This window comes from Ischnura elegans, chromosome X, assembly GCF_921293095.1.
Source record: "Ischnura elegans chromosome X, ioIscEleg1.1, whole genome shotgun sequence".
Classification (NCBI taxonomy): domain Eukaryota; kingdom Metazoa; phylum Arthropoda; class Insecta; order Odonata; family Coenagrionidae; genus Ischnura; species Ischnura elegans.
Window position 1 is genome coordinate 76,382,685 of NC_060259.1, and position 20,939 is coordinate 76,403,623.

At 38.9% G+C, this 20,939-nt stretch overlaps 1 protein-coding gene across 4 annotated transcripts; it reads right to left on the bottom strand.

Annotated features, from left to right (window-relative positions):
* Nucleotides 1–289: 289 nt before the first annotated feature.
* LOC124171372 (zinc finger CCHC domain-containing protein 24-like) lies at nt 290–20,544 on the bottom strand. 4 transcript variants are annotated; one of them, XM_046550542.1, is made up of 5 exons: nt 20,419–20,544; nt 8,189–8,381; nt 4,333–4,454; nt 2,729–2,893; nt 290–1,189 (listed from the first exon to the last, which is right to left on the bottom strand). In XM_046550542.1, exons 1-5 carry the CDS (start codon nt 20,485–20,487, stop codon nt 1,076–1,078), a joined length of 663 nt encoding a protein of 220 aa, XP_046406498.1. In that variant the 5' UTR covers nt 20,488–20,544; the 3' UTR covers nt 290–1,075. The 4 variants fall into 4 exon arrangements, with proteins under 4 accessions (XP_046406498.1, XP_046406497.1, XP_046406499.1 ...); XM_046550541.1 differs by lacking the exon at nt 20,419–20,544 and adding an exon at nt 19,987–20,409; XM_046550543.1 differs by lacking the exon at nt 20,419–20,544 and adding an exon at nt 19,983–20,408.
* Between the last annotated feature and the right edge of the window lie 395 nt (nt 20,545–20,939).

Sequence of the window (20,939 nt, forward strand, 5' to 3'; positions counted from 1 at the left end):
AGGAGAGCGGGAATCGCACGAATGTGACTAAATATCAAAACTCGATGGATAAATAAACTTCACGTCCAAAGTTAACGCACACAGTACGTAGATTATCATTAGATTAGAAGTAAGACCTTAACATGCAAATCTTAGCCAACTTAATGACTTCCTTCAATAAGGTAAGGAAATGAAGTTTGGAGTCATTCATAAAATGTTCCTTCTAATTCCAAATTCCATCCGAAAGCATTGGGGGTAGCTCCTTTGCGACCGTTTGCCGCTATAGTCTATCTTAACAAATTTTTCGAAATAAAAGAGGATTTGCCATTTTATTACTCACAGACTGTACAGACATAGATATGAATGGGGACGAATATAGCAGCCAGCTGCAACATATTTTCAAGGACAATCCTTGCAGACATTTCATACATATTCATGAAACAATTGGATCCACTTTGATGAAATAATCATGATTTATTCCACTCAAACTTTAGCAAAAGGCATGGTCCCAAATTCTGTAGCATTTTTTATTCTGAGCCAAATTTTATAAAAAATATTACAATTTTAATTTCCCTGAGGTATTTTTTTCATACATAACACAATATCAATAATGACGGATAGAATACCATCGTAAAAATTGGGAAATTACACATGAATTTCACGTTTAGTAAATGTGTAGTCCAGTTCAAGTAACTTCTGACGGTAGTAAAAAGGATATAACAACATTGAGATGTTTAACACTTAGATAGCTGAAATATTACATTTCTTAGTGGAGCCTTTATCCAGAAAATGGATAAGCGACCAACTGGAAAGAAGTGCGACCACAGTATAATATCCCACCAGTTCTGCAACACCGCACATGGTCGTCACTGATGTTTTTGCGAAAATCAGCACCATCATTGCGAATCAAACCTGAGGTGGGTGGCAAAGATTCTCATGAGACAACCCACCCGTTGGTCCACAGTGCCCTGAAGTCTTTCTTGAGATCCATCTCAGAGGGAGCACAGTTACGATCCAAATGAGCAACTTGTTCGACAATCACCTCCGCAGGTGATTTTCTGTCCATGGTTTAAAAGGTATGAGTTCATTTCCCCCTTCACTGCACTCTCCTACAGTAGTAGCCCAGTGTTTTGCATTTTTCGCAGAGATGCTGAGGGTGCACTTTCGATTGGTCCGAAACATCCAGTCCATCTGGCTTGTCCAGGGGCCTCTGCATCACCACGTGGGAGAAAATAGTTTTTTTAGTCGTATTCTTGGTTTAAAAACCACATTTAGTAAACAATACGCACCACAATCAAAAATAATTACTATCTTAAATCAATTTGGCCAAATTTGATGCCTTTTTTTCCTCTCCTTAGAAACAAATCTTCTAAATCAAAATGAAATATGCATAATTCTGAAAAGATATACTTAAAAGTTTTAACAATCTGCTGAGGGAGTAAAAGAGCGAATACATCCGAACTCAGCGTGAGAAACACAGCAAGAGTATTGATACTGCCACTCAATACTAGCTAGAGGGAGACTAATGGCATATTTCTAGTCTGAGCAGTTGGTTGGAAGACCAAATAAATCGAGGCGATCCTAGAGGGTATATGAGATTCCCACAGCTACCTGCACAACACTTTGAAACATCTCCGAAAACACAAAATTAATTTTTGGGGAATTCTAGACCGATCTCAACAGCATTGGCGAGCATTCATTTCCCTGTCCAGTCCAACCTTTCCAAATTCGTAATTCACTGGCAAAATATACATGAAATTAGCGAAGAATATATACTTATAGATGTGTAGGATCGGTATTTATGGTGGGATGACGACCCTAGCTACAGTACATTGTTACATCGTTTTAAGTTTCACTAAAATGCTCTCACTACTTTTTTTTCACCACATGGAGAAGGAAGAAAACACAAAAAGGTTAAAAATCATTCCTCAAAGACTAATAAAAGAGAATAAAGTTCGGAATTTCTTTGGCAAAACTATGCACGAGGCAAGTCCCATTTACGTGAGTATGCTGATAAAGTACCACAGAGAGGAGGAAATAGATGGGATGTATGAAAAGCTCGAGAAAATTATTACGGAAATCTCAAGCAAGAAAAATCTGATTGCCATGGGGGAGTGGAACGCTTCAGTCGGGGAGGTAAGGGAGGGATTGAAACGTACGGAAAAAGTACGAGAATTTCGATTACGAAAGAGAAATGATCGAGGAAAGAAAGCAGTCATGCAGTGGGAACGACGCAAAGGTAGGGTTCAAACATAATCATGTGCGGAGGAATAAATAGAAAAGGCCACGGAGTAAGGGGAGATATTAGGTAGATAACATAGTGGTAACACAAAAGTTTAGGAACAGAGCGAACAGGTGAAGAAGCTTCCCTACGGTGGCCGCGGATTCGGAAAATTTGGCCCGGGAACGAGCTTCGTGTTAATGAGACGTAGCGAGAAGTTCAACAGGCTTAGAAATAGCAGAATGGAGAGACAGACCGAAGTGGAAGAACGTGAACACAGACAAGGCAAAAGGGTTTCCAGGGAAATACATACTTAAAAGATGAATGTGGGACGGTGGAAAAGGACGGCGAGGTAAGCGTGAAGTTATGTTGTTGCCATGGGAACCAAAGGTAAGCTAAAATTTTTTTTACCTGAATTGGGTAGCAGAAAGTGAGTCAAACTCTCGCCAAATTTTGCCGAAACAGGATTACAATGAGAGACAAACGAATGAAAAACTGAGGTAAATGATAATGACATGAATTACGTACCTGCTTCTGTGGGTAAACATTTATGTGACATTTAATACACTCCTGACCCATGTTTGCCCAACTATTCCCCGACATCCACTTTCTTTTACACTTGGGGCACTTATACTCCCCGAAGCAGCGTTTTTTACCCTGGTAAGGAGTCAATCCTTCTCCTTTTGGACGTGCCTGTGAAAAAAATAATGGCAATCAAAAATTTTGCTTTACTTCCCGAAAATGCTGTTCAAGATTTGTTGTTGATATGCTAGTTAAAAAAGACTTTTGGGCTATGTCGCCGCGTCAATTTTTGGGTGGCCCCAACGTTTCCCGACCGATGGTGGTCGCTTTTTCAGGAGAAAAGGTTTCCCTTGATGAAGCGACCAGCATCGGTCGAGAAACATGGGGCCACCCGAGAATTAATGCGGCGACATAGCCCAAAAGTTGTTTTTAACTAACATGACGAGTATCCGCGAAAGTTTTAACGAAGAATTAAGATTTATATATTTCTCTGTCATATTTGTGGGCATATATCATTTATTGGTTTAAATAACTCACTTAGAAATTTATGCAAGGAATTGAGCACAAAATTACACCTTTGACTCTGGATATAAATATTTTATTTAATGTCAAATGCTTAAATATCTTACCACTCTCACTACGATAGCTTCTATACGTATGGCTGCAATGAATTCATCATAATTCAACATGAGAAGAAGAATGAAGTATCATACGTTCTGCGCTAAGTACGTTAGATTTTGACAACAAATTCATGAAAATACAGTATATTCCGATAGACTGAGCCACTGGATATTAGAAAAAGCCGCTAGTTAGGGACAAACCTCCAAGAACCAAATTGAGGCCTTACCCATGGATTTCCCTGAAAGTCGCTCAAACTGGACGCGTATCGGTAATGTTTTCACAAGACTCTACGTCAAAATTTGCAAGTTTTTGAAAAAAAAACGATTCCATCCGTATTCTTCACCACCTAAATAAACATGGGAACCTATTCTCTTTCACAGCCTGACTCATCGCTGCTGAAAGCTTCAACACCATCATTTTTTTATACAATCAAAAAATTCCAGGTTAAAGGTACACGATTTTAGTAATTTTCATATTTATAGTTTAACTCATATATGATAAAATATACATTACTTTTTAATTAGTCTTTTTTGTTGCATACCGACTCCCATATGTGCGTATTTAAGGGATGCATCGGATATAAATGAGGTATCCGCTTAATTGGGGGAAAGAGATTGCGAAGTGTCCTCATTGTCCAGAATCTACTGAATTAATGAAAAATTAACAGTTACTACGAAGAAAATTCTGGTGTCGATAAACCTATGAAAAGCTCTGGATAGCCAACTGGATTCATTAGATAGGAGTTATAACAATTAATCCATAACAATTTATAAATTTTAGATGCAATTAATTTTACGATATTTGAAAAAATATTGAACGATGAAATGTATACTGAAATCATATCAAAGTAAAGTATTCAAAGTATATCGTAGAATGTAGAATTATGAGCAATATATATCCCCGAAATATACCAATAGTTTGCCAAATTTACGAAACACATGAGCGGAATCGCAAGTTGGTATTTGACTAGAGAGCAGAATGCACTTTACCTGCGGGCAGTCTTTTATATAATGTCCCTTGTTGAAGCAGAGGTGGCAAAGGTAGCTTTGCGGTGGATGCTTTGATGACTTCCCTTGAAGTTTCAAATCTGCTAGACTTTCTGCAAGCTCACCTGGAAAAAATTTAACCGTATTACTACTATTGCAGTATACTAATAACTATCACTTCAATATCCGTTGAAGCCATGTAATTTATATACTGTTTTAAATTTTATTCATTATTTGCCATATCTCCGGAGAGGTGCTTCAAGGAAAGAAGAGGAGGTTTAAGGTCATAGGTCATCTAGCCATTCAGAATAGGGTGGTTTCCTATTTTTTTAATTGCCTAAATCGAAAGATTATTACTCCTCGAGTACGTATTTCACGCTTTTAGTTTTTTAAATGACGATATCTATTTTTCGCGATTAAATGAAAAGTGAAAATTTTCAAGCGCGCGAAAACGCGACGCGTAAGTATGAATGCCGGGAAATATCTCCGTGTGACGTATTTCTGGTTCCCGCTGCCGCCCTGTGAGGTGACCTTGAGGCGAGTTGAGCGCTGATACGACGCAGGCTGCTAGCGGGTAGCTGAGTACCCTGCTGGCTGGTAGCGCTTGGCTTAAATAAGGATTATTAATACCTTATCAAATGAAGAAAACTTTCCAACCTTAGCCAGTTTTAATAAGTGATTATTAAGACATGTTTCCCTGAGCTCTGCGCCTCATGCATGCATTGGTAATCTCAGACGATGTATATCTATCTTCTCGTATAGAAACTAGGTCCTTGTGACGTCACGTGGAGTGGCATCGCATGGGCGCCAATCTGGCCCTTTTCAAATGAGGATAAAAATGGACCATTGCCATTCGTCTAAACCGGTATTTCTAAAATGAAATAATTTGTATATTATGAATACAGTAATGGTGGGTAACGAATCGCAATCAATGCCTTTCGTTTTCTTTGATGAAGGAAACTACCCTATTTTAATAGGTGATTATTAACAGATTTTTCCCTGAGCTCTGTGCCTCATGCATGCATTGGTCATCTCAGACGATGTAAAACTCCTTTCTACTCGTATAGAAACTAGGTCCCTGTGACGTCACGTGGAGTGGCATCGCATGGGTGCCAATCTGACCTTTTACAAATGAGGTTAAAATTGACCAATAACATTCGTCTAAAATGGAATTTCTAAAACCAAATAATTTGTATATTATGAATACAGTAATGGTGGGTAACGAATCGCAATCAATACCTTTCGTTTTCTTTGATGAAGGAAACTATCCTATTAAGCCAGTCAGTGAAGACCGGAGAAGCACGCGAAGGAAATGCTTTGCTTTACAGCCTGAGATCGTGTTAAAGTTGAGTAATTGGGATTGCTTTCTAAGAAGAACAAAAATGTTGACTTAAAATATGGCTAAGACACATCTTTTCTCGTTTTGGAAAGCAAATTTGCATATTTCTGCCGTTATCATAACGCTGTTCTGACATTGTAATGCATATACCATGAGTAAATCAGACAACGGCAGTAGGAGTGATTGCGAAGTATATCGCTGATAATAAAATTCCTATAATAATAATACATCAAATTATCTCACATGTACCTGGACCTATAAAATCACCATTTTAAGGTAAACGATGTGAATTGAGTTCAACAAAATTTTTCAAACTGGTTTTTGCGAAAGTAATTTCGGTAGCAATTCTTTTGGCTGCAGTTTCCATATGGAAATACATACGTACATACCGATGAAACTGAATACCTAAGAACCGAACTGGCCCATCCCTATTCATGCGGTTCGCCAGATACTTCGTGATTTTTTGTAAGCAATATCATAGTTGCCTGAAATCAAAATAAGTAATGACCAAAAATCAAAATGACTTTTTTTGGAAACAGGTATCAGATATTTCGCAAAATATTTGAGTGTGCGATGCTGTAAGCCATTATTCCCACAGCGCAATCGCAAAACAGTGCCCATAAGGTTATTGCGACGCAGAGAGAGACCAATGACTGAAATCGCGGCCATTGACCCCAAAATATCATGTATTTTGAACAGCGATGAAAGAAGCTTCCGTAGGGTAGGTAATTAATGGCTGGAATTTCTATAAATACTTAACATATCACAATTTATCCTTTTTATCTCAAAAAATGTTGTCATTTAGCAGCAAATAATGACATTCTCGCAGGTTTTTCGAATTTTACCGAATTATGAGAATTCAAGAATTTCATTTTCAAGAATTAAGAGATTTCAGAAGTTATTATGGGACATACCAACATGTTTTTTAATTTTTAATAGGAAAATTACACAGTTTCGTGACCTTATGCTTTTTCAGAAGTACCTGAAATTAGAACCAAGGATACAAAAACCTCCATGAGCCCCACTCTCTAGTCCATTACCTTATTAACAAACGCTATTTTTCTTGTTATACCTTAAACATAAAAGATCGATAAAAATGCAGATATATACGTATGCTAGCCGTTTCTTGTGAAGCATGCGCGCCCAATCAAGCGGCTATTGGCATTGTGAATGCATTGATCTACGCACGTGCTCAACATCGGTTGGTATTGATAGTAGATGCGAATGAATTCCCTATCCGATGCACTAGCTCATGCTTCTGAAAAATCGCAATATGCCATTTATAAGGTTTCGCCAAGAATTGTGCAACATTTCGCGGAAAACCTCTGGAGCATGAGTCGCTGATTTGAAGAACCGGGCTGCTGATAATTTATGAATAATTTGATGAACTCCGCAAGTGTGTAATCACGTCCATATGTAGAAAATACCATTCCCCAAACAAATCGAGGACTAAGAACTGTCTTTGCAGGGAAGATTATTTTTTTTTTCAACTGTAACGAATGGTGAGGAATATTAAAAGCTGGAAAAATAAATACCTCCGAAATCGATTTCTCTCTTGCTTTTTCGATTGCCAAGAAATTTGAAAAAAATATTCACGATACATAACTTTTTAAAATTAATTTTCATTAGGATTTCCTGAGAGAGTTGATCATGTCAGCCATCAAAACGCCACAAGTGTTTCACTCAGCTCCGACGCGTGGAAAGCTCTACTCCGATCGACCAAGAGATAGTTTTATTTTTACAAGAGAGCGCTATGGAACGGCAGTATTATGATGTAATTATTCATGAAATACAGGGCCTTCTTTCTGCAGCAAAACTGTAAAGCATTCTCATTCAACGCGTATGTAAGGTAAAGCAGTGGCACAGCGAGGGGGGGGGTTGGGGGATAAAACCCCCCCCCAGAGCTCAGACAATTTTTTAAGTTTAATCTATTTTATTTATTTAGATTAATATTACTTATAGAATAGTGTAAGGATTAATAAAATATCCCTCAGAAAGCCGTAAAACTCACAGTTTTTAACCATTAATGTTAATTTTTTCCGGCGGAGGGCCCTCGCACATCCCGCTTACCCTGGTAGGTATGCCATCCCCCCAGACACCCCGGTATTAGTTGTGCCTGAAACCCCCCCTAGCCTTAATTCCTAGCTGCGCCCCTGAGGTAAAGCACTTGCAAGAGCGACCTCCGACTTCTTGCCTGCATCCCTCAATCATTATGTAATCATATCCTCTTTATAAACTACCACAGAGACAGGTGATTCCAACTCCACCCTGGTACATTGCCGTCATATTGCTTATATTTTCACCTGAAAAGCCTTATAAGGAGATGGTTTTCTTCCGTTTTTTTGGATTGCGCACGCTTACAGTGCGATTCATGGGGCACATGAGGCTAGCTCAAGGGAAAGCTTCTCATGTCTCATAATGAAATGTTACTGATGTTGGAGCTAATAATTTCCTCATAAAACGCGGCGAAGGTTGCACTCCTGAACCTGAAAAGAGAGAATAGTAAACATGGATCCTTACCCATCGCGTCGACCGCTACTCTCTGGACCGCCCGGAGCCTGGGTCCGGCAGTAGTTCCCCGCGCTGCCGTCGCGGGGCGGTAGTAGCCGCTTCCTCCATCAAATGCAGCCTTAGCGTTAGGAAATCCACTCGAATAGGGCGCATAGCCCAAGGGAGGTGGCCCATGTACTGAAGGGCCCCATAGGAACTTGTGCTGAAATATGAAAATAAGAAATTGAACGTAAGGCAGAAGATAAAATGACAACGGAGAACACAAAGGCTGAATTTTCACATGGTTGCAAAATTTTCAGCCGGGAAAAATCACTTCCCCTGACCTGGATATATCTACGTCAGCCACCTCAATACCACTGTGGCAGCAGGTGTTAGGATGCCATTTACCATTACATACACTAATAAAATCAAAGTGTGCGTTTCTTGGATGATTTGAAAACGGTCTGAAATATCGAAGTCAGTTATTACTCTAGGGAAAAAAAGAATTTCTATACCTATCCGTTTGGTAAAATATCTATTGTACTAAATCGTTCCTACTAGACATAGAAATACAGAGTGGCTCTAAATGCTATTTTCTCTCTGTCACTCTGAAAGGCATCTATTTCTCAACGAAACAGGATACCACAAACACACGCCCATTGATCCACCTAATTAAGAACCGTCCTCCACAGTTATTATTTGGCTTAATTATTTATATATGATATTAACGTCCCAATGCATCAAAAAATATAATTATTTTTCCCTTTTGGACACTTATTAGATAGTATACGGCCACTCAAACATGATATACCTGAAACTGATTCCAAAGACCAATCCTGGAAAGTTATTAGAGTTATTTCCAAGTAATGATCCAGTTAATTTGAAATTATACAATGAAAAATACTTAAAAGATAGATTTTTGCGAATTAAATTTAATCTAATTCGCAATTTAATTAAATAAAGTTAATAGCGAATTTGCGATTTTAACGGAAACGAAGAAGGGGTAGCAACACAAGAGCTGAAAACACGGCAACGATGGACGATAATGCGACCCTCTGGCCTCACAGTAAACTTAAATATATGAAAATAGGGAAATATACGGCTTTCGATTCTGGAGCAGCGCCACCCTTGACAGGAATATACCTTTCTTGTATTCACTAATCATTCAACTAAAGGCCACTTGGAGTCACTCAAGTGTCCCATTGGGTAAACCAATACTCAATATTCCGCCATTTGTTTATGTAATATAACTTTTATTTTACATCCCATGCCCGCACATCGGGGATCCGACGGTACCTACTTTGCGGCAAATGAAGCGTATCATGTCTGAAAAGTTAGCAACTAAAAGTAGAAAATAATGAGATTTTTAATCGGCACTGGTCAGTTATAAACGGAAACTAATTTACCCACACGGTTAGGCACTCCATTTCTTCCGACGTTTCGATGCAATACTTTTTCATCTAACTGTCGGCAGAAGTGGAGAGCTTAACCCGGTGAGAAGCCGGAAAAACATTCTACCATTCGCCCGGGAAGAATCAAATCCTTCTTGATTTACCCACATTCATTGTTCGTGGTAAGTACTACGAATCACTAAATGTCATTTTAAGTGTTCTCGCGAGTTCGCGAGTAAATCGGTCCTCATTTTTTAAACTTCGTTAAGTTGTTGTATGTTCGATTAAACACAACGAGGCATAATGTCAAGGATTCTCGGGTATGAATAAAAATATAAGCCGCCAGCTTCCTTTTGTCTTAACATTTTGGAGTAGCGCACCTAGCTCTTACAGTTGATAACGAAACATGCAACTTCTTGCCCCGAATAGCAAGCAATTCCTGCTCAGATAGTAATTAAATTAATCATTAAAAACCATCGAATATAATCGCGAAAAAACAGCTAATGAACAAGAATAAAATTATACAGCGAACAGCCCAATTCTCCCTTTACCGCATTCTGCTGCAGCGTCGCGGGGAAGTAAGCAATACAGTTCAATCAAAAACAAGCGTCGGTTTCAGCTGAGACAACCTCCCCTTTACCCACCTTGGGCAGCTAATTAATCCAAGAAGTAGGGAAACAAGTCGCATGGAAATTAAAAGACAATTAACAGAATGAAAATTGCGTAGAGGCTTCACAACGTGTAATTCTTGATTTAAGGCAATGGAGGTAAAGGGGTGAAGTTTAATGTAAAAGCCTACTAGTACACAAGAAGTAATGAAGTTTTCAATTATTCATAATATTTCTTCAATATGCTTCAAGCCGCTAGATCTGGTTAAAAAAGAAAAACTTACATAACGAATGCCAAACAAAGTCAGTGAGAGATGGCAATCAACACATTTATTCGGTAAGAAAAAACATACTGGATAAATATGCATTATGCAAAAAAAAATAAAATGAAAACACAATTCGCGATGAAAAGGTATGATATTAGTACCGTTTTCGACTTTTTCTTGATTTTGAATCATTTTCTTACCGCTTACGTCTCCCATTGAAAATGGGCTGTGGTAGAAATTGTCAACATGTCTCACGACATCCGTCCAACGGCTCATGTCCATTGTATTACAAGCTTTAATATCAAAAGGAAAAGATAGAGATAAGTACGTAAATAGTGTACATTCTTTAACTTTTACGTGATGATTGATAGAGATTTACAAACAGTAAATACCTATGTATACATTCGGTGTTTATTGATAGTATTGATTGATTTATGGCATTAACAGGCAAAGAGCATAATGATTATGTATGGCTACGCACAGCTTGCTTATTTACGTTGCACCCTCATGTATCCTTATCAGACGCAAACACGAACTATGTATAGCCTATTTCGTATAGAAATTTCTCCTTCCCGAGCGATTTCTTGACCGCCATTCTCCATCATTCTGCGACACTGGAGGCATTATCCAAGCCTTTTAAGGGTAAGGGTTATGCTATTAAGGGTAACTGCAATTTCTGCCGTAGAATCCCGAAACACAAGAGATTCGACTACGCAAAATGCGCAATTTTCGGCAAAATGAGGCTGAAATTTCAAACGCGACGTGAAAGGGCTAGTTATTCTGTAATCTAGCTGATTTTTTTCAACTGTTAAGTTTCTAAATAATACTAAGCCCAAAATTTCACTCCCATTTTCGATAAAAATACTTGTGCTAGCCAATTCCATTTTGCGTGGCAGCGAACAATTACGGCGGAAAAATGTGTTAGGCTAGGATTTGAGTTGGATCAGTACAGCGTGAATTTCATTACGGTCGGAAAAGGTCGATAAAAGTTTCACTTACGTCAGAACTGACAAAATGGCCAACCGCATTAACCAGGAGATGATGTTCCAAGCATGTAAACGTCTGATTAGGGGCGGTAGCGAGATTCGCTGGAAAAGTGCTACCGAATATAGGGGCAATTTGCGAGGATTACAGCGAAGGCAAATTTGTTCTTAAGGGATAGTCGTACATTTTTCTATTTACCTAATATCATTTATGACCTTATGATGTAGAATGCGGATGTTAAATTGCCAATTTATAATAAATCAAAGTATACCAGTGAGAAGTTGGCTTAGAAATGATATTTACATAATCATTATATGTTGGTATTTGTGTTATAAGAGTAGTCGTGGGAGTCGAAGTTAAACACGAATAAATGCTTGTAATTTATATAGAGATTTGTACAGTTAAGTATTTTGAATTGACAAGTTCAAGAAACTATTGCGACTTTGAGAACTTGTTTCTAAATGGTACGGTTGTTTACATCCAAATGAAAGTAAATGACTCATCTACGTTTTTGTTGTACCTATATATTGAAGGATGTTTTATTAAATGTTAATACATCCTATATTATTTTCATTCCCTACCATGAACGCGCTGATTTAATTCATCTGCGTTTTCGGCAAACTATGGTAATTAATAATTATTGACATCTATCCGTGACAAGGATAAGTTTCTTAACCTTGGATAGCGTGAGGCTGAAGAACGATCTCATTACTAATGTAAGAATCATAGTGCATTCGATCAAATGCGTAGACGTTCGGCATCATAAATTGAATACAATCAGTATGACACTGAAGCCGTTTTTTAATAGTCTAAAACCTAACGACAATACCTTTCAATGATACGGGACAGTGGCGCAGCGAGGGGGGGTTAAAACCCCCCCAGAGCTCAGAGAAATATTTAAGTTTAGTCCATTTTACTTAATTGGATGGATTTTACTAATAGAATAGTGTAAGAATAAATAAAATATCCCTCAGAAAGCCGTAAAACTCACATTTTGAGCCGTTTATCTTATAATTCCTCCATTTATTAATCTCGCACCTACCACTTATCCTGGTGGGTATTCCATACCCCCACACACCCCGGTATTAGTTGCACCTAAACCCCCCCAGCCTTAATTCTTAGCTGCGCCCCTGGTGCGGGATTCTACTTTTAAAGGAGTAAGGCTTTTAAGATTGTGAGATTTTAACGATAAGCTTCAATGTAAATCTGATCCAGTTTAATTGCGCTGATCATTTAATAGTAAGCATTATTTTAATAGAAAATAAATCCCTAGTGCCATAGAGGGACCAATAGAGGAGTGAACAATGGTATTAGTCTTTCTGGAAGATTTGATAAAAGAACCGTGTAATCAGCTTAGTCACAGGAAGAAAGGACTATTTATTTTCCCCTTAGAAATAATACCTTTGCTTTACGTCCGTCGAAGAGCAAATAAATACGCCATTGCATAACGTAGTAGCACTCATTATTCACAATTTCCACGGCTACATTGAATTTCGCCCAAATATTTCGTAAATAATATTTAAAAATATACTGGCTGCGTTGCCTAGTTTACCATAGCATATATTGCTCATACTACAACCGTATGGAGTAATCAGTATATAAATGCACTCGTATTGTCTGCCCACTGCATGCGTTTCCAATGGGGGATCCGAAGAACCGCGCGAGAGAAAAATATATACATACAAGTTGAATGAAACGCATGTATGAGTTACCGCTATATTTTATTTTAAGAATAAGAAATTGGATATGAATAGATAATGTAAAACACTTACGACCGATGCCAAGACAGTGTTCAAGAAAATTCAAGTCACTTCTTTCAACATTTAATTTTAACAAAAGGAAATAGCATTGATTGCATCGATGTAAAATATATAAAGCAAAGACAAAGCATTCCCATGAGCCAAAAAATCATGGATTCGGGAAAATAACGCGTAAATATGGAATAAATATATATGACTCAAGGCACGTTTTTTTGGCAAAAATTTGGAGAAAATAAAACTCGCATGCATCTTAAAATCATAAACATTATTTTTTCCTCAAAATGAGTCTTGCAGTATTTCGTTGGTTCGGTGTTTTTGAGGCCTTGAGGTCAATCCTTTACTGCATTGACGTGAGATGACCGCCGAAGTCTACGAGAAAGCTTACGACATAGATGTAGATAATTTTGAGATTGGAGAGTCTATTTTCTCAACGCTGGCCCTCACGCGTGGAAGCGTATCACCATTGAAGAGTAACACAATTGGTAGAGGATGGGTGATGTCACACGACATGAGGCTAACATGACCGTAGGCCAAATAAATACCGAATTAAAAAATTATGAATAAAAAATGACAGACGTTAAAATATTCTCTTGTAATAAAGGAAGACTAAGTTCTCAATAGAAAACTTCATATTTTACTGATGGAATAATTATTCACTACGTGTTTTACCCGAAGATTGGTTTGGATTGGTTAGGGTAGAGCTCACTCCAGACTTAGCTGCAGGCGTGTGAATTACATATATTCAGGGAATGTGGGCCAGTTCCATTCCCTGGCCCTACTGCTACATCGAATTTTTTGCATATGAGATGCCCGAAGGGTTCGCCCTAGATGTGAACCTTGACTTTACTATCAGCAGCCAAGCGCTGAACCCAATAATTAAAAAATAATAAAAGTGTCAGCACCCTTCACTCCCGAAATCTTTAGCTGCATGCCATGGGCTGACAGTTTCAGTACTCCCAAACAATTAACCTCAAATATTACCAATCCGTCTTCGGTAAATCGGTGGAGATTTCCCTGGAGTTTAACGTAAAGGAGTTCGCTATTAGTACGAGAATATTTTCGAGCGAAAAAATGTGACGTCACCGATTGAGACAATAGAATAGTTTGTTAAACATTTTTCTATCGGGACGATGCGGATATAACGTGTCATTTTGCGCACATGCACAATAATTTTTCAGGCTTGATGAGAAATTATACATCGAACACAAATTAATTAAGGGCAACTACAACTACAGAGTTCGCTTTCCATGGTGCAAATAATATAAACTTTTTAAATGGTCGATAACTAGCTAATACAAAATGAGTCATGGCGGCGAAAATTTATCAAGCTAAAGATACGTGTAAACCAAGGCTACATAATGGAAATGATTTTTTTTAAGGAAAAATGCTTTTTAGTGATTTAATAGTTTGAAATATCTATAAGCAAACTTCGCAGGAATGAAAACGACTAAGGAGTAAAGAAGGTGCGAGAAAGCGTATTATCACGGTAGTGGAAATACGAAGTCACAAAAATCATAAAAAGTCCTCTCATTCCCAAGCCATTGAGACCGTCAACCGCCGCGATTTCAGGGAAACAGAAAAAAAGGACATCTGCTACTGGAGGAACGTAATACTCGGAATAATTTACGTAAATTCTCGCACCCGAAAAGGAAGGCAGCGAGGATTCATCCCTTAGAATTCATACTGCGGTTCTTAACAGGAAAATGTGGAAAACCATGACACGAGAGATTTCTCCTTAGCTGTTTTTTTGTCATTTTTGTTATATCTCAGTTAATTTAATACTAATTATTGATTTGATACCGTCGGAGTACGCCTTTTTTAAAAGGCAAAGTTTACATCCTCTGCAACAAGTCAACTACAACTCCAACAGCAAAATAATAGGGGCCCTTTACAGTAGCAAATTTTATCTAATAAAATTTTGTTTTTGTACCTTGTTTCGCTAATTATCACGAGTTTTTTTTTCATATATCTTGAATTATTTTCACGCACATTTTCACTTTCTTATGCTCTTCCACGGCAGATTGACTAAGCCTTATCATAATGGCGACCTCAATAATAATACAGGTTTAGTTAACCAAGATCGGCCGATTACCCCGGCATAGAGACAGTATAAACGATAAGAACGATACCTAGGCGGCAAACTTTGCCGCGACAAGTATCTCCTCAACACCGATTAATAAAATATTTTTTCTTATATTTAACTTAATCTTATATTAATCATTGATTTAACATGGTTAAATAAAACTTTTTTAAAAAATTCAAATTTTACACCCTCAATAAATCGTAAACAAATAAGGTGGTAAAAAGAAACCAGACTCGGAAATTTTATCTGACATTTCTTTTTTTAAAATTATTCCTTACTTAAAAAAATTTTAACAGCAGGAGCTTCAAATTCCCTATCATTAAATTGGGAAACACACTGGAATAGCTTTAATTTTTAGTATGGTGGTTCCATTCACAACGCGATTTATTGCCGTCACTTGAGAGCCGTGGGTCTACAATATACTCAATGGAATCATACTAAATTTCTGACATGACGTACGAAGTGTTCATGAATATCATGGAGTCATTTTAGTTTGCAAGATTTTACAATGCAGCGTTCGCGACAGTAGTTTGCAAACTGACTTCTATAATCATTTTTACCGTATCCCATAAGGGCTTTAAGACAACAGGAAGCTTTCAAATTGTTGGCAAAATTAAAATTACCCTCCTAAAAAATCAGTTGACACTAAAACACTGAACCGAAAACAAGGAAAAATTCTATCATACTCCAATGTTTAGCCTAAGCACTATGTACAGCATACGACAAATAAAAAACTATAAAAATATATATTTTATGATCTCTCACATAATTCAATCTCTATCAATCTCTCATAATCTCAAACGATCCCGGTCAAGGCGAATGATTTTTTCTCTGTGGATTTTTCGCACAATTGTGCATTGCGGGTGACTCCCGTAAAAAGTTATCACCGTGGCTAGTCCCGGTATATTTAAATTCTCACATAATTTAAAAACTTAAAAGGTGAAAGGGCCTCGTACATGGAGGCAAGGGTCTTCAACCCACGGCACCCCGACTAATTTCTTGCGGCCTCTAGAGGCTAAAAAAATATTTTATCGCGAACCAAATATCGACATGTTGGTGAAACATAAACAATGCTGGAAATCGTATTGATTGATCGAACTTTTTAACCAATAAAGATTATTGCACTTTGAAATTGTTTTTTTTTTATTGATGTTGCGGTAAAGTGACATGGAGCATTGTGGCCCTCCTTCGGCCTCTTTTCATCTGAATCCGACACTGATTGTAGTGTACCTGTTCATGGAAAATTTTACTACGTAAACGGTGTATCGCGTCGACCTATTTAAAAAAATAAATGGCTCTGAAGACACAAAGGTGTAGTATGTAACCGCTCAAGGTTCAGGTTGAATGACTCGCTCTTCAGATTCAGAAGCATGCCAAAAGTTACGGCAATGAAGTCGGTGCGGGCGGGAGAGGCGAAAGTAAGGTCGGAATGATGATGCTCAAGGTACGGAAATCAATCGAAAAACTTGCTACGAGAAATGACATCGCGTTTGGGTAAGTAGAGGAGCTCTTCGTTCATAAAACACAATAAGGACACATGAAGTAGGTGACACATGAAAAAGTCTCGGGGTAAAACAAGGATTACGTAAAATTCAGCTGACGGACGAAAATAAAACGGAGAATCCGACATTTAAAATGTGAAGTATGTAACGAAAATATGTTCAACGAAAAAGATGTGAAGTAAGACATAGGCGAGATGAAAATTTATAAATACAAAATTATATTTACCCCAACAGCTGTCGCCAGGGACCTTCCAAATGTTTAGCACATATCATAGATCTGTAAGCACAATAGCACTATTAATGATCTGGGTCGCGTAATTAAATCAGTACCTTGTACATTTCATTATTTTATATTCAGCTGATTGCTTATGAAAAATAAAGTACAAGGTATACGGATTTGAACCTGGCAATAACACACGTTCGAATCTGTCAAGATGACATGGTCATGTCATTCGTGGCTATACACACAGGTTCGATCCTTTGATAGCGATGCGGTAACTGTGTCTTATGAAACTCTTCGTGAACTTAAATCTTACACACGATTGATGGGAATAATGAGCATATATACGGAGTCGTTTCACGTGAAAAAAACCTAATTAACGCAATACTTTAGTGAAGGACCGGCATCATCAGATACAGGTACATTTCAAAGATTTCTCGCAGAATAAATAGTCAAGGGAAACCAGGGATTGTGTAATGAAGCTGTTTTTAAGTTGAATAAAAAATAAGCTTTTCATCACTTGGAGAATAAAGCGTAGGTGCTGGTTAGGTTCATTAGAAAACAGAGTAGAAGAGGTCAAAGGTAAGTAAGCATTGGAATGCAATATTATTATCAAAATCTGATAAACACCCACGCTTTATTCTCAGTGCCAAAAAGCTTATTTTTACTCTTTAGAGCTTTTTATACCTTTTTTTCGGAAAAATAGTGTTTTTCAAAAATATTATTCCATTTCATTTTCTACTTTTCAGTGTTGAATCATGTAATCGGTTAAACCAGGGCTTTTAAATAAATTTCTGCAAAAAATCTACGACTCATGCCATTTATTGAGAAATTTAAAACTATGTTTCTACATGGAAATCTAGTTAATTTATAAGAGCACATTGGAAAAAATAAAAAAATTATGAACAATTTAAATATCTATTGAATATAGTATTGTCATCAGAAGCAAGCAAGCGTCCAAAATTTCAAGCCGATCCGACAATAGAAAGTGGACTAAAAATTAATTTCAAGATTCCATCGGTGAAAGAGCGGAAGCAAGTTAAAAAAAAGCATGTAAAAAACTAAGCATCAATGTAGTATTTATATTTATTTTCTCTGTATTTTTATAATAAAGCTATTCAACAAAGCAAATATGGATGAACTACACGAAGTACACTATTGAACTGAACGATTTATATGAGTAAAAGGTACCATATTATTCCACTGAAGGTACTCTTAATCGCTCTCGGGCGATTTACCGCCTCTCTCGACATGAAGCCATCAAAACATGAGTGCTACCTTGAAATACGGAATGATGACATAAGTGCAGAAGAGGTGATCGCCACCTCCCAATAAGACGAGGCTGCCGCGCTAAGTTTACCGCCAACCTGAGAGTGTTCAAACTCCCAGACTGTGCCACGACTAATTGGCAGCAAAGCATTTGCGCCACGGCAAGTGCAGACAGGTGGCGATGGCTGCAAAGGGCAGAATACTCGCGCGATATAAAGTTCATCCAAACTAAATTTGCCTCCGATACACGGATTCGGGTAAACAGTCGGCGGATCAAAAAGAAACAGACAATGCATCGGGTGGTTTATTTTTAGAACGTTCTCTTTCCTTTGAGTGGGTCACGGAGGGACGACCGCTAGTGACTCGTTAGGAGATGATCATTTAGTTGTATAAAGGTTGGTTTTTTTGTCGCGGCACTTCTAGAATTCTCCCGAGGCACTTGTCGACTGTATTTAGCGCGCTAGGCCTCTCCTTCATTGCGGCCAGCCCTGGAATAGCGCGGTTGAGCTTGCGAGCGAGAAATCTTCGTTCGCGCCTGGTCGCCGAACAATTCCGACCACACGTTGTTCCTTTGTCAGCAGGACTCGAGTCACAAAATTGGGAAAGACAGCAAGGACACCTAATTTTAGATTTCAAAAATAGGTGAAACAAAAAGTATGCCGACGATGTTTTAGGAATGCGTGAGATGTGAGCTGCGATTTAGTTCTCACCGCGCGGCTATAATCGTTTCTTTGGTTTATACCGGACCACTTTCGAGAGCCTGCGTGACTGACAACAATACTTGGGGAATCATTGGGTATATTTCAAGCCCAAAAGATGTAGCAATTTAGATATAAAACGAAGCTTAATGAGAGCAGGCTTAACGTAATTTCTCGAACGCGTAACTGTTACAAAAACATTCGTCCGTGTTAGATCATCGCAACTGTTTGAATACAAACAATTACTTCATACTATTTTGGGCACACAAAAAATTCCCTGATTTTTATTTGATTCCTCTCTCTTTAAGGGGGAGAGGGGTAGTCCAGTGGGTAGAACGCGTAGCTGGTGATCGTACGGTCCCGGTTTCAAATACAGGGTGAAGAAGCCTGAGGACACCCTTAAAAGAAAATCCTAGTAGGCGAGATGGCACAGAGAAACTAACTTTGCCCCCCCCTACCCCCAAATGAGTAAAAACCGTCGTCCATAGTTAGTCCGGGGTGAGCTCTACCTTCACCTATCCAAACAAACAATTAGTTTCAATCACCGAACGAGTGAGTTCTCCCTAGGAATGGAGTAAGGTGTGAACTACTTCAATGTACCATCAAATCAGGTGAGATACTATATTCAGCGCACCTTTAACATGAACACAGCGACCAATAACGATATTTATAATCAAACGCGGAATTCCCGTCAAAGAAAAGCAGCTCCGAGAGACCGAAACGGTCCTTCAATGTTTGCCCACTTTTTCGATGAGTAAGATACCAAAACACGAGATCTAAACACTCAAATAGAACAGGAAATCCAGTCCAACTCCGTGCACTCGACAAATGAAAGTGCGATGGACGAGAGAAACGTGGCGTGCCGCGAACGAGCGGAAGTCGGAAGCACGCGGTGAATTCGCGTAGAAAAGCGCGATCGTATTTGCACACACGGCCCACGGATGGCTATTTGAAAAATTTTCGGCCGTGGGCCATTGGTGCAACGGACGATCACTTATCGCATTGCCATCACACACACACATCACACACATTTATTTACATACATACAAATATACCGTGTAGCCCTTCTCCAAAGGAACTGAATTCAAAGGGACGCAATTCATTGTAAACTTTGGCGGCGCATTCTTCACTGGCGATACGGGAATATAGCCATCGGGTCTCACCACGATAATCCATGCTGCATTTTGAATTTTTTTCACAAGTGTTTTCTTTCCCGCGAACGTATCTTCAAACGATTGCACACTTTCGAGTCGAAAACTAAACACAGATACTCGGGAGCGTCAACACTAGAATATATATGCCAATTTTAAGTCCCAAAAGCCACACTAAGTAACTCAGAGTCGGACTTGGAACTGAGGGGACACACGCAGACAATCTCTGGCAGCAAACAAAGACGCGCGTCACTAAAGAGTGCAAGGCACCCACGCCCTCGGCTCCCTAGACGACCGGGGGCGCGGCGCGGCGGGGCGCGGTACTCACGGGCGGCTCCACGGGCAACCGACGGAGCGGCAGGCGCGGCGGGGAGCGGCAATCGGCGGCGCCGCTCATGCTGGTCGCTGGCCCGGGCGAGTGCGGACGGCACGGCCGCTTTTAGCACCCGCCCCGTCGCGGCGACTCGCTGCCAAGAAAAGCCCTCCCCACAAACCACCCCCCCAGCATCTCCCACACCCCTCAAACCCCTTCTCCCTTCCCTCAACTCTCCCTGCATTCGGAACCCTACCGAAGGGAACGATACTAGCCAGCCCATGCCGCCGGTCCATTCCATAAATGCCTCTCCGCACGACGATTAATGAGAGCGGTCGCTAATTTTCTTTCACTTTCATCATGACACAGTTGGTAAAGTAAATGAATTGAATGAATTTATTACCTCAAACTAAAAGTACAATTTTTTTAACAACACAAAATAAAGAGGAGCTTTAGGTAGCTTTAATGGTAAAAAACCAACGTTGAAGCTACCATCCTTCGCAAAATTGAATTTAAGGCAGACCAGAAAACAAAAG